This window comes from Brachionichthys hirsutus, chromosome 19 (assembly GCF_040956055.1).
Source record: "Brachionichthys hirsutus isolate HB-005 chromosome 19, CSIRO-AGI_Bhir_v1, whole genome shotgun sequence".
Lineage (NCBI taxonomy): Eukaryota > Metazoa > Chordata > Actinopteri > Lophiiformes > Brachionichthyidae > Brachionichthys > Brachionichthys hirsutus.
The window spans coordinates 2,356,022-2,370,691 of record NC_090915.1 but is presented as its reverse complement, the minus strand read 5'-3'; the positions used below and the strand labels follow the sequence as shown (position 1 = coordinate 2,370,691).

Here is a 14,670-nt window from a genome sequence, read left to right as displayed (position 1 = left end):
TCCGGCTGGACTCGATGTGTTACGAAGGCGGCGCTCCACTAAGATCCCGTTTTTCATGCACACTCCCAGACCGACCTGCTGTGCAGTGAGGCACGTTAAGACTGCCCATTCAGCAGATTGATTGGGCATTGAAGGAACTCGAGCAGCCAAACGGTGGGTAATTTGGATCGATTGAGCCTGACCGCTGGCGAGCGGGCGGCTGGAGTCGGCTCGGATAACTTTCACCGGTGCTTTTACGCGTGTCGTAAAGGCATAACCGTTCATAAGAAGTTTGCTAAGCGGTGGCAGTGACGGCCAAAGTTTCAGAATGAAATATTTTTGCATTAAAGATAGCTAGCTAGCTAGCTAGCCTTAATGCGTGGGCCCTTTCTTGTTTACCGTAGAAACGCACGAGTTTCATGGGTGGAAAACTGTCTGAGATTAGGCTGTTTAAACTTCAATTCAAACACGCTCAGGGTTGGATTAGGAGGGGGGGTTGGATTAGGAGTGGGCCCATGATGCTTTCAGAGTTTCCTCTGGAGTGTCTTCGGTCCTGCTCCATGGAGAGAGAAACACGGGGAGGCACGGAGGATCTTCTCGTCCTTTTCAGCCCCGACCTCTTCCTCCTCTTCCTCCCATTCAGCTGTCCAGATTCTCTCTTCAGGCCTTACTTTACTCTCTGTGCAGGACGGGGTTTGCCCCTACCCCCCCGCCCCGCCTCCCCCTCGCTGATGCTCTTTGACAAGCATCTTGTTTTGGACATTTTCCAGTCCTTCATGTGTTTTTTTTTTTAAACCCGACTCGACGTGGGGAATGAGATTGAAGGATAGATTTCTCACACACGGTGGCCTTGCTTTGTGAAGTAGAAAACACAAGTGGTGTGGATGCCTGTCTGTTCCACTCTGCTGCCCCCCCCCCTCCTTTGTTCCATCCTTCCCCATGCTGCACTCTCTGCCCTTGTCACTCACTCTTCCTTTCCTCTTCCCCTCTCTCCCGTTCTCAGAGCGGCTGGAGCCGGAGGCCTCGGTGACGGTTTCCATGGGAATTGACTTCAGCGACTCGACACAAGCGGCCAACTTCCAGTTGTGGTGAGACAACCTGACGTCCGCTCGGATCTATCGGGCTTGTTTCTCTCTCTCTCTCTGACCTTCAGGTGTACTCTCACTCTGTCCGCCACGTTCTTCATCGCATCCACCCCCGAGCGTCTTCCTCTCTTGCCTCGATCTTCTTCACATTCTTCCTCTCCTGTTTGTTCTTTGTTAATTCTCCTTTTCCTACCCCCGGCTCTGTGCCGGCACTCCCAGGTGAGACATCAGCCGGGATTGATCCGGGTTCACAGGGATAACAATTATTCCTCCAGTAATCGGCGGCGGGCCGAATCAGTCTGCCGAATGCCATCGGCGCCGCTGCTCGGCACGATCGATAACTTGATCAGAAAATCTGTTCAGGATGGGAGGGAATCAATCTGGGCCCCAAATGCCGTTCGCAGAGCGCGATTTGCAAGGCCAATCGGAAGAGAAGCGTTTAATACACAAAAGTAGACGTGCACAGAACACACACATCATTATCGCTTTAATCTGATTCTTCTGACTCAACTTTTATTCCGCTAAAACATCTCTTTTCGTGCCGTTTTCCTGCGCAGCACGAAGGAGGACCGGTTCGCCGTGTCCATCCAGCCGGCGGTCGGAGAGCTGCTGATGCCGGCCAGCGTCACGCAGCAGGACTTCAGCAAGGAGCAAGGTGAGCGACGCCGTTCACAGCCAGTGAAGTGGAAGCGGCATTTGTCCCGGCTGCCCGGTTTATTTATCCTTTTTTATGTTTCTTTACTTTAAGTGGGCCTTAAGTTCTAAGAGCTTCCGAACACTGGAGCTAAGATGCATTTTGCAGACCAGAGTCTCATTGTTGCTCCGAGTGACTCTGCATTCATAAACGATGTGTAGACAAATAAAACGCAAGCAGCCCGGCTGAAATAAACATTTCCTCCTTTGTCGCCGAGGCGCGGCGCCTCCCTCGGATGAAGCACTTGACGAAAGCTTCGTTAGTTGTTTCCTACGTAAACAGAGAAAACACACACACACCTGCAGAGGCCGTTGAGAGCCGAGCGCGGGCTCTTAAGTGCCTGCTAAATGCTGCTTCGGCATTAATTAGTCTGTTCTGAATGAGCCCAGAGCCGCACAGAACCTTTCTATTGCTTCATACCCACCAGGTGACCCGCCTCTTTTATTTCACGCTAACTGCGTGTTTATCTCAAGTCCTTGCTCGTTCCTGAAGTAGGTGCCCATGAAGCGGCTCCAGAAAACATCGTTTAAAGCGAGCTTGAATGTGTCTAAAGTCACACCTGTGCATTTTTCCCTGCGTGACGCTTTATTTCGCATCCCCTCAGGTAAACTCCTGGGCATGAATGAGACCTCTGCAACCATCGCCATGGCAACAGCAAACATCTCCAGCCACACGGTCAGCAAGCAGGTCCTGTCGGTCGCCAACGTGGGCGTGGTTTCATCCAACCAGAACAACTCCCACAGGTGAGTTTGTCGGGCGTGACGCACAGGTGCATTGTGGGATATATTTTACTTGTATTTCTTTTAAATCCTGTGGACAAAATCCAAACCACTGAAACCGGCAGGAGGACACAGAACTTCCTGTCTGGAGTGTGTCTGTGAGGGAGGGACTGTGTGTATCATAGTGTGTATCTCACACACACACACACACACACACACACGTGCGTGCGCGCGCGCCGGGGGAATGCCCTGAGAAGCCTGGCTGTGTAATTGGTGTACACAGAGTGTGCTAATGAGCTTCCTCCTCTGTCACGCACACCCGAACACCTGATAGATAATTACACCTCCCTCTCTCCCTCTGTTTCCTGCTCTGTCTCTCTCACCCTTCATCTCTGCCCCCCCCCCCCTGTTTGTCTCCGCTTCCACGCCGCCGTCGCTCTTTCACTTCCTCTTTGTCTTTCATTCCATCCCGCTGCGCCGTGCACCGTCCGCCGCCGGGCCCCCGTCTCTGAGGACGTCCATCCACGACTTTCGGCGTCCCGATCGTTTCTTTGTACGTTTAAGAAAGGAAGCGGGGAGGCCGTGAAGGGGGCGGGGCGACCAAGAGGAAGTCGTAGTGAGACAGAGGGGACAAGGACACAGAGAGAGCGAGTGGAAATCAATGTTAGCTCTGCGTCCAATAAGCCCATACGTCATTCAGAAGACGCCATCAATCTCTGTCCTGCCTCTGACGGCTGAGGAGGAAGACCGTCTCCCCGTTCTGCCCTGCGGGTGCATAATGATGAAGATGCTTGTCCATATTGTCTGCTGGCGTCTTCCTGATGATCAGCAGGAACATTTGACGGCCTTTCCTTTTATTCCGGTTTCTCTGAATCTGTGCTGATTTATCGTTTGAATCTGAGCCCACAGGTTCGATTTGAAACTCTTAATTAATTTATTGATTAATTTATAATCTGCCCAAAAGAGTTGCAGGTTTCAGCTTCTCAAGACGACGACGGTATTTTCTGGTTTGTGAGCTTTTTTATTTTTTATTGCCATAAAGTGAAATGAATATCAGGATGGAAATATTTCTCTGTTATGAAGAGCAGTCAATAATTAAAATAATTGTTGCTTGTGGCCATGGTTACGGCTGATTCATTAATTCATCCAGTTTTTGTTTGTTTGCTGAGTTAAAGATAATTTAACATTCATTCTTCTTCCTTCATTACGTGACTAATGTGTAATAATTAAATTTATGGATCCATTTAGTTTTTTCTTGTCAGAAAGAAAAATGTTCATCAGAGCAAAAAAAGAATCGCTCGGATGCCCAAAATATATATATATATGTATATATATATATTTTTTTTATACTAGGAGCTGAAATATTCCCGTTTGGGGAAGATAGAAGAAAGAGTTAATATATTTTAGAAAGATTCTGTAACATTTCCACCAATCAGGAGGTGATTTCAGTCGCGCTCGGCATGCGTTGAATAACACGCTCTGAGATGGGCATTGATCGATCTGATGGGAAACGCCCACTGAGACATTATTGTGGAGGTCACCTGCTATTAAATGTGACGTGTGAGGTGACCTCCAGGCAGACCCCCCCCCCCCCCCTCATGCTCTGATCTCCTCCTCATGTACCGGTAATTCGTTTCTTCAACAGCAGGGTGCAGCACTGCTTTTTTCCCGAACAGGCAGTCTGGGCCCAGCGGAGCCCAGACTGGGTGGGGTGGGGGGGGGGGGGGGCAGCTGCTGAAACACAGAAATTGATTGCTGGAAAGGAGGATGGCAATAAATCAAGCAGGAAAGCAAATGTAGAAAATGCTGTTCTTGTTTATGTCTAAACAGGCGGAATAGAATAAATGTGCTCTATTTTTCAGTCCGTTTGAAAGCAAATTTGATCCAGTTTTTGCCTGCATTGCGAATCCCTCTGGTTGGAGCCTCATTTAAAGAGAAACGAGTCTGATTTATAAGCTGCTCCTACGTTTACATATTGATATAATTAAATTACCTTTCTCTAAACGCGCATTTTCCTTTCTTTGATGAAGTTGAATTCTTCAACCCGTCTCATTACACATTTGGTGTCTCCATTGTCGATTGCTTTAGCCGCCATGGCGCGGTGTTTGACCCGGGCCGTATTCGTCTTCATCGGGCCTCCTCCTCCTCTTCCTCTTCCTTGGCCTCTGCCTGGCAGATGGGTCCGTGTGGATGTTCCTGTTTGTAATTGGGGCTAATCGCTCTGAGTCTGGTCTCATGTCACTGCCCCCCCCCCCCCCCTCATCTGAAGGATGCTGCTCCTCTCCTCCACTTGGCCCGGGAGCCGGGGCAGAGTGAGGAAGAGCTGTGGCGGCGGCGGCGGCTTCTCTGAGACTCGGCGGAAGTCGAGCATTGAAGCCGCTTTGCGTACCTGGGGCGTCTCCGTCCACGCCTCCATCAGGTCGAGCCCGTCTGCTCGGCGTGGTGCAGAACATTAAGGTGAAGCCCACTTGGTGTTTCTGCAGTGGGGGGGGGGGGGGGCAGATGGCACGCCGGCGCTCTGCACTGAGGAGAATCACAGATGATTGGAGAGCGATGCTTCGCCGCAGCCCTCCCGATCGATGCCAATCCGCCTGCTCTAAGTCCAGCGCTTCTGCTTTGCTTTTCTTTCCATGCGCTGCAATTAATCCGGTGCGTGTGACGAGTGCACGAGAATACCGATGTCCCGTTTAGGGCCCGCCTTGCTTTAATCTTTCCCCTCTGGCGTTGTTTCAAATCTAAACGTGGCGTAGATGCAGCTGAACGCGAGCGCACTTCAAGCACAATAAAACAACAAAGGGCAGCGGCGGCGGCGTCTCCTGAGACGGGATGAAAGCAGCCTCGGGCCGGTGTTAACTGGCTGAGTAAATGATAGATTTATATCCCAAATCCATTAGCAAAGCCACAGGGACCACACAGACACCTTAAGCTAGCGGGGGCATGGGGGGGGGGCAAGGGAATGACAAACGGCTTCCATGTTTTTATAACTCATTTGAAGGAAAATGGAGGAAATTATGAATTTTCTAAACTTGATTTTCTTTTCTTTTACATTTTGGAGCCTCAGCTCGGTGGATTCTCATCGTGTGGTTTACTGAGAGACGCAGCAAAGAGGCGGCTGCTTGGGGGAGGAATGAATCCCGTCTTCAGCTTCCTGCTGAAGTGGCTAATATTTTAATTAAGCCTGGGGAGGGCTCCGGCTCCTCCCCGAGAGCCCCCTGATAAACTCCCTCTCCTCTGTTGATGGTAATTTAGCGGCTCCCCAGAGACACCGGGTTTGAGAGCCGGTGCCGTTCCATTGTGTGTGCAGATCCCCCCTGTGCCCCCCTCCCATGTCCATCTTTAGCATGTGCGTGCTAATTGGTGGACGTGCTAGTCGGCCCTGTGTCGCGGGGGGGGGCTCTGTGTGATGGTGCTTGACTAGAGGCCGTCCTGCGGGGGGCTCTTCACAGGCTTTAGTCGGGCCTAAGTGGGGCTCTTTGTCGGGGCTAAGCGGGCTGCCACGGGGGGGTCTTTGTTGCCGGGATGTAGCGCTAAATGGAGGCAGATGGCTGGGAGTTAGCCGCGTGAGGCTCAGAGGACCGGAGCAGGAGCCGGGCCTCGGCTCGGCCCCGTCGCCCCCTCAAAGAGGGTCACGCCGGGTCACAGCCCCTGTCTGCCTCTTGTTAGCGCCCTGAATGGGGACCATGTGTGCCCAGGTTCGGCCCCCAGTCTGCAGGGACGGTTTCCAGGGAGACGGTGGACTGAGAATTCTCTCCGTGGCCCGGAGGGAGCGGGTGGGACGGTCCAGAGGACACCCAGAGTCCATAAAAACAGGCTGCGTTCTGTTTGACTGGCTCGGGGGGCGTGTCTCGGCGCTAACGGCGCTTCAGTCGCCCGGATAATAGACTGTCCGTTGATCTGCGCTCGGTGTTTCCTGTCGCGTCGTTTTCCTGCTTTGTCTCGCTCCCTAATTCAGAGTGTTTACGAGATGTGAGACGAATTTACAGGAAAAATCCGTTCATCTTTGTTTCACAGCTTCACGTCCAGCTGTTTGATCTTTAATATTCATAACGAAGAATGTAGCTTTATTTTATCGATCAGTTCTAGACCCGGGGTATCGATACGTAATAATCGGTCGTGACGCAGCAAATATTCTTTAACGGTCGTCATTTATTTCATCCCGGCGGCGGGTTTCTTTTAGAACGTTTTGTCGAACGCCGCTCCGTCCCTCTCAGGTGAGGCTGACGCCCGTCCTCTGGCTCGCCTGCAGGTTCGCCGGACGGACGGTCAGCAGCGGCGCTCTGGTTCTGGTGTCGCTGGAGCTGAAGGAAGCCGCCGCCGCCCTGCTGACCATCAACACAGAGAAGAGCGTCATGGCGTCCATGTTGCTCCGAGACCTCAAGCAAGCCCTCGCTCAGGTGTAGACTCCTCCTCCCACCCCCCCACACCACCTCCTCTAGTCCAGGTAAAGGGGAACAATGTTTTATTCCTGGTTTAAGACGAACTAAAGAAAGAAGTTTAAAAGATGAAGACGCCCGTGAAGGTTTGTCCTGAATCTCTGCCGTGGCTTCGTGAAAGTCTCAAATCGAGTGTTTCTGTCCGATAAAAATCAAACGAGGCCTTGTAGAAATGGGGATTCAGTTCCGAGCTGAACGCGCCGTGACGGCTGTTGGCGCTTCATCAGAACGGGACTGGAAGGATCTGGAAGAAACGCCAAGCGAGCCTCGTCCTCCGAGTCACGCCCCCCCCAATGGAATTTTTTTAAGTGCCTTCAGTGTGAACGTATATTACTGGAAAGCCAAAAGCGTGTGTGTTAAACTCCAATCAACGGTTTCTGTCTGAGTTAGTTTTTTTTGGACAATAAAAAATGGATTTATTTAAAATAAAAACTAATTTTTGTTCTTTTGTCTTGGAATAATTTGGCTGCTCCTCCTCCCGCGTCCGTGTAATTTGTGGTCACTTGGTTGAACGTGGCTCAAACGCTGATGAGCGCTACTAATTAGCGGGCTGGGGCTCGCACCGCGTGCTGATGACATCATCATCGTGATGAATCTGTCGCTCCACCTGCTCACACACACGTTTCCCGCCCTCTGACTGTTGTATCCTGTCAACCGGCACTTTCGGGTCGATTCCATTGAACCGGTGGCGTCGTGGTTAGCGCTGTCGCCGTGACTGGCTCTACTGATTTATCAGGAAATAAACATCGTGCCTAATAAATCAACTAAAGAGGACAAATGCTTGGAAGGCAAGAGGTCCAGATCTGCCCCCCCCCCCCCCCCCCTTAGTAAAAAAATATGCTGTAAATGTATAGATCTCAGATGAATGAAACGATGAAAGAGCGTTAGACGACGTTTGTTAACGCTTCCCGTGGCGACCTGAAGGCAGCTCGACCTCGCTGGCTGAAGTCGTGCAGAGGCACGTGAGGCCGTGCGAGCGGCGAGCAGGGCGGCGGCGGCGGCGGCGGCGTGCGCTTTGTGTCTGGCTGTCTTTTCCGGCTCATAAATAGCGTCTCTCTGAGGGCCGTGGTGAACACCTGTTAGCTCATCTGTCACAGGAGCTCCCCTCGCATCCATCACCGCTCCCTCTGTACTCATTCCCTCAGCCAGCTGTTCCCATCACACACACACACACACACACACACACCAGCTGTGTGAGGCCTGCCAGATACAAACGCACCGAGCACATCGCACAGATCCGTGGAAGTTTTTCACTGAAGGAAAGCTAACGGCTGACAAGTTACGAGATGCACACTTCAAAGTGTTACTCCGCCGGTCGGTGTGAAACGTGAGCTCTAATTGTTGCTCGGCCGCTTTGCCTGATAAAATCATAAATGTTTTCCAAAGAAGGCTTCAAACGTCCCTTCCTTTAGATCAAAGGGTCTTTCTTACACGTCGCTCTGGAACGAATGGGAACCCGGTTCTACGGAACGTTACGGTGTCAACATGGCGTTGGGTTTACCTGTGAGTCGTGTGTTTCAATAGATGAGAGGAATCCATCCGTGTTGGTTCTTTCTGGAGGGAGGGGGCCGCCTCCATCCTCACCTGGACGTTTCTGCAGTGACAGCTTGATTTCTTTCTCTCTGGGCTGCAGCACAGAGACATGACGGGCTGTTCCGGTGGGGGGGGGGGGGGGGGGGCCGAGGAGACGCCTGTCTGGCCTCACCTCAGAGCAGCTTCTCAGTCGACGGCGTGTCTCCGATCAGCTCCTCGTTCGTCTGACATGCAACCGAATGGAAAACAGCAATATCAGTGGAACTGTCTAATTACTGGGTCGCCTCCTTCGTTGGTTTGTTTTAGCTTCTGTCAAAACGGCGGGATTAGATTAGCTTCACTCGTTTAACGGGTCGGCTCCTTTCCTTTCTGTTTATATTGACGGTTTGATTTAAAAATACGGACGTCGTCGGCGACTGCAGGACCAAGAAACGCAAATCAACCCAATCGGATCTGTTTACGATGAGCAGCAGAGGGTGACGAATAAACAGTCAGAATCAATGAAACTACAATCAATACATCGGAATATGTCTAATTATAGATGATAACCTTCAATTGAGAGGAGTTTGTGTTGTGCAAATTTGATCTCATTCACTGCATTTTTTGTTTGTTTTATAAACGTAAGATTATTTACCAGGTGTGTGTGTGTGTGCGCGTGTGTGTGTGTGTGTGTGTGTGTGTGTGTGTGTGTGTCTGCGTCGGCACTATTGACATTTTTCGGCCAATGTCTTCGTTTAGCCGATCGAGCATATCGAATCGGTGGCGTGGCTCATCGATGGCAGAAATCGCTCCGATTGGTCGTTCGGCTAAAAAGCGAATCCCTGCACAGGAAGAAGAAATGGCATCGAGGAGTGGAGAGGAAGAGTGGTTACCATGGCAACGCGGAAAGATCCTACATCCATCAGTCGTGAGAGAGGTGTGATGGCGGTAGGAAAACGCAGCTCTGATTATATTCTTCATCCCATTGTAAATGCTGGATGCGTTGTAGCGCCACCTGCTGGTGTGGAGTGTTACTCCAGTGACGCTCCAGCAGACCCCTGGGGACAGTAATTGTGATTATGCTTAAATAGATGCTTCGCGGCTATTTCTGTGTCTCCTGTATTGTAATTGTTTTGTTTTTTTCTTCCTCTCTTCAACTGAAGTTTCTTTGAAATGCTTCTTTGAAGCGTGGAGACTAATGACGACGTGTTTCCCCACTGATAGGTTCAATCAGCGGCTCATTACAGGGACAGACGTGATGATTTGAGTTTTCAACTTTTCTTTTTTGCTGTCCCCACATTTATCAATCTACAGTCCTGGCAGGGGGGGGGGGGGCTGAGGTCACTGGAGTTCCTCTGTCGTGTAAGAATAAATGATTCCTGTGATTCTTCTAACGTCAGACTTCATTTTAACATCGAATTCCACACAAAGAAACGTTGCTGTTGCGCTTTTATCGAGTTTGCCTTCCTGTATTATTTTTTCCCCCCCTTCCAGTTCACCGAGGGCCGTGTTGCAGGTGCATTTAACAATTGCCTCTTGCTTCTGTTCCTCCCAGAGTGAAAGGATCGAGCATAAAGAGCATTTATGGTCGAACCTCTCACCAGCCTTTAATTAGCATTTGATTGCACTTTAAAAAACATCAACAACACTCGAGTGCATTGAAAACGTGATCGCGCCGCCAGAATGGCTTCATTAATGGCGACTAAAAGGCACGGAGGTAAACACGTTTTGCACCCACTCTCCACCCCGCTGTTGTGATTTATCAGTGACGGGTTAGAATGAGTTAATATAAGTTTAATGAGTTAAAAGGGGTGAGGAGAAGGTGAGTGCTGTTAAAGTGCTCCGCTTTGCTGTTTGCCCCCCCCCATAAAGCCTTGCACTAAAACACACGCCGCTTGACATGATTGACGCACACAAAAGCAGCGCGCCGAGTCTCTAGATGCGCCTAATGAAGACCTGTGCCTGCATGGCGCGTCATCCCGCGTCCTCTGAGTTGTTCTTTGGTTGGTGAGGCTTTGTGCCGATTTAAATACGTAGTAAAGCAAAAATATTTTCTCTAAGCAGATACATTTTCTCTCGTCTCGACCTGCGCCTGTTTTTGTGTCTTTGAGCTGCAGGTGAATATTTTCAGGAGCTTTCGGTTTTTCCTTTTCTCCTCTGGTAAATCACAAATGTATCACAAGCTCCTCCTACTATCACCATATATGGAAATGTTTGACTCCTCACTGCCCCCTGCGGTTGCATCGGTGCAAACGCTGAAATACGCTGGCCGGGACATGCAAACCGCATGTACATTACAATTTTTTTTTAACGAACGCTGTAGATTGTAAATTTGTTTCAAAGATTTTTACAAATGTGGGCCGCGCCTCCCGGCCACCGTGCTAACGACGAGAGATAACGTGTCTATTTTTCTATGGAAGAGGATCAAAATGAACGAATTTTTATTGTTCCACATAATTGTAATGTTTGTGCAGATTTGACCTTTTTTTTTTTTTTTTAGTTCAGAGCTCGTCTTAGAAAGGGCGGATTGCGTTAGCCGTCAGAAACCTCTCCTGACATGACATTGCTGTCTTTAACGCCGTGCTGCCTTCTCATCTGAATGCTAATTGGGTATTTAAAAATCCTCCCCTGTGCACGTTTTGGGGGCTGAACTGGACGTATTTGCTAGGAGCCACAGATGTAGAGAGTATCAAACCTGGCCTCGCGTCTGAAGGCTGCTTCATTAACCCCTGGGCAGGTCGGTCGGGTGGGCCCGTTTCCTGGTGGGGGCCACGGCCACATGAGGCAGATCCTGCTCTCAGATTTAAGTGTGCATCTCATTTCCACGCCCCTTTAGCGGCGAGGCCGAGGGAGGAAGGCGGTGTTGCCGCTCCCAAATCCAGCATGTAATCCTCTTGAGATGGCATCGGAGGTGGGGGGGGGGGGGGGGGGGTCTGGGTCGGCCACTTTTGGGGAGTTGAATGCTTTGGAAAGATCCTTTTGTTGGCGCCACGCACACGGCGTGCCTCTCCTGAGGCGCCTTAAACACAAAGCGACGGGCCTTTAATTGGAGCAGTTGTCATTTGGAGATCTTTGAATAGAGATGTCGTCCGGCACCCAAATCCACCGGCGGTTTGGAGGGTCTGAGGGCAGTGGTGAAACCAAGGGATTAGATAAATGGACTAAATCAGCCTATTAACACTTTAACTGGATTTGGGAACATGCTGGTTTTACATTTGAAAGGATCCTAAAGCCCGGCTCTCGTGTCCGGCCACCTTTGTGGCCCCGGTTAATAACAGATGTGTCATAATACGGAGGGATTACACCGAGGAGGCTGTAATCTCATTGGATTACAGCCGTGATCCTGGCGTGGTTGTGTGGAGTTCCCGGAGGATTGAATGTCTGGATGAGTGTCGATGGTTCCATTTAGTTTCATTCCTCATTGAAGATGATTTCGTATCAGCCCGCCTGCCTGACAAGGTTACACGCTGCATTTGTTTTGAGTTTGGCATCTCTAATCATGGCGTTTCCAATTGCGTGATTTATGTTCACCGTCCAAATGCGGGCTATGATTACGGGCCCGGTGGCGAGTGCAGTTTGGATGTCTGTGGTTGGCGAACGGAGAGTAAATGGGCCTTTTATTTATCACCGGTGCCTCAGTCCCCCGGAGCGGAAGAGCGCCCTCCCAAATTGAAATATAGCAGAGTTTACTCTCCTGATTAGGGCGCTCAGCCCCAGGCTATCATCAAACTGAGAACAGCAGCTTCTGACACATAATTGAGTCTGGATTAATGTGACAGAAAAGTAAGCCGGGATAAACCCCTGAAAGCAAAGATTACGTCTTTTAAATCACGTCCACTCCAGCAGGGTTGAATATTAACGGCGAATAATTATAGAGCATCTTTACTGACGTGAAGTGCGGGCGCTAGATGCTACAAGCTAGTTAGCCATAAACACTGTTAATGCTACAGTCGTAATGTTTTAAATGCTACAACAAACATGAACTAGCATCGCTAACATCGTTCAAATAGACAAAACCAGTGTCGACCAACGGGTTTAATGAGTTTAGCCATCTTAACATTAGCACTAATTAGCAAAGCGAGCTCATATTTAAGTAGATGGTGACGAGCGTCGTGCTAACTGATCCCTTAACTGATCCCTTAATTAGGAGCTTAAACCAATCTTTAAATCAGGTTAAAAACATGCACATTAATTAAGGGAAATATTTTGGACTGTAGTAGTTTACTTTTGGTACCAAAGGCTCATGGGAAGTTAATCTCCCGTTACCGGTAAATTAAGAGGTTCCCCCCCAGAGGAACCTCTTAACTTGAATGAATAAAGTGTGGGAGGCGTCGGCCGGCCGGCCCTGAAGCCGCTCACCTGAGTGTTACTGCGACGCCGCCGCCGAGCAGCGGCGGGCTGCGACCTTTACTATAATTCATCACGCGGCGCGTTGACAGAGGGGCCCTTCACACGCCGATAATTTGATTACTATAACATCTGTAACATCAATAACGTCCGATGAGATTGTTTTGCGCAACCAAACATGCAGAGGCCATAAAGGATCGCTGTGGCAGAGAGGGAGGGGGGGGGGGAGTTGACATTTAACCGCGTGCAGCAAGCATGGCGTCACATAAGAGAGGAAGATGGTGATGATGATGATGGTGATTTATTGGCCGGAATGTTTTTGGGATCACCTTTATGCACAGAGACGGTCCTGTGCAGCTTTGTATTGGCTGGAGGCGCTTCGCTCACGCCTTCATATTCCTGCACAGAAAGGGTGGGGGGGTGGGGGGGGGGGGATATAAATGTTTTGCTTAACCAGAGGAAACACTGTGCCCGCTAACCGATCGTCGAATCCATTAGGCTAATTTATTAAATGCAATTTGCCGTGTGTCATTGAGCTGAGTGATGCTGGGAGAGTTGAAAACGGGGCGACGGAGGGCCACTGGGCGGGACGGCGGGGGCCACCGGGTGGGACGGCGGGGGCCACCGGGCGGGACGGCGGGGGCCACCGGGCCCTGACACGTGGAATTAGAGAGGAATTAAGAGACCCGTTGAAGAGGTGGTTCCAGGATAAACGGAAGCAATCAGACAGTGTGCAGAAACCCCCAGCGAAGCCCCCCCCCCCCCCCCCCCAGAGGCCCTCTGCAGAATTCTGCTTTGTTTTTTAATGTTATTGACTTTCCAACATTCAATCGAGTCTATTTTTAGGAAGCCGCGCCGCTTAGATTTGTTGGCGGCATTCCCTCCGGCTAACGGGCGTGATTAACACTTTTCTCTAAGCTAATGTGCCCGAGGATGTTCTCCCCACACGGCCTGCGTTAAATCATCATCCGCCGTGTTCTGCAGCGCTCTTGTTCTGCCCTGGGGGGGGGGTCCTTTGCTTCTCGTTGCCGCCAGGCTCCGACGCCGAACCGTTAGCTTCTCCTCTTCTTCCATTTGTCTCAACCGTTAATGCTGCATTACGAGTCTCATCACTCCGACCGTTATTGTTCCAAGTAACGGAAAATTAAAGGCAAAAAGAGAAACATGGAGAAACTCCGATTCCCAGCCTGCTAGCTAAAGCCTCCTGTGGCGCGGTTATTAGCTGCAGCAATTTATTTTTGTGTGCTTCAGAAAACAAGAAGAGCAGAAAAATAGAACACAGGCTTTATTTTCCATCAGCAAACATTACAACCTTATTTCCATCACTGTGCCGTTAAGTAATTTGCAGGGGGGGGGGGCAACAGAGTCTGGCGGCATTCTCGGTTGCGTGTGTTTAAACCCATTACTTTGCCTTTTAATCAAACGGTGCTCTGGTGTCAAAGCACACTATTTCCTCCATGCATCTCCCCTCGCCGGTTCCAGTTCGCTGGGTGACCTTGAAAATGTTTGCTCTTCTAAACGCCGCCCCCCCCCCCCCCCCCCTCTCATCGAATACCGAGGAAGGCAGAGCCGCCGCTGGCCGAGAAGACGGTAACGGTGATGACGGCATGATGGATTTTAAGGAGGAGGCCATAAAAAAACAGAAATGAACTCGTGTACATGATCGCAGGAGGCGAATCAGCAACAACAAATAAATTGATGACGCATCCAGAAAAGCGTGAATTAAAAAGGTCTGGAGTGATGGATTGTGTTAATTTAGGCAATTTAGGTTTGTATAAGTTTAAAAAGGCCCGTGTTTGGGTTTGTCTGAGGAAACGACAGCAGGGCGTCGCCTCCGAGTACGTTCACGCCAACTCAGTTCCGTATTTGGTTCCCGCCCAACAAAATTAATGCTCAATTTG

The 14,670-nt window shown here is 50.2% G+C and overlaps 1 protein-coding gene across 1 annotated transcript in view; it reads left to right on the top strand.

Annotated features, from left to right (window-relative positions):
- Positions 1-7,320, top strand: part of ap3b1a (adaptor related protein complex 3 subunit beta 1a) — a 29,225-nt gene extending 21,905 nt beyond the window's left edge. Inside the window, exons 24-27 of the mRNA XM_068752552.1 lie at positions 983-1,067; positions 1,622-1,719; positions 2,363-2,501; positions 6,724-7,320. Coding sequence (XP_068608653.1) covers positions 983-1,067; positions 1,622-1,719; positions 2,363-2,501; positions 6,724-6,877 — 476 coding nt within the window. The 3' untranslated portion in view covers positions 6,878-7,320. The remainder of the gene's footprint in view (positions 1-982; positions 1,068-1,621; positions 1,720-2,362; positions 2,502-6,723) is intronic.
- The last annotated feature ends 7,350 nt before the right edge of the window (positions 7,321-14,670 follow it).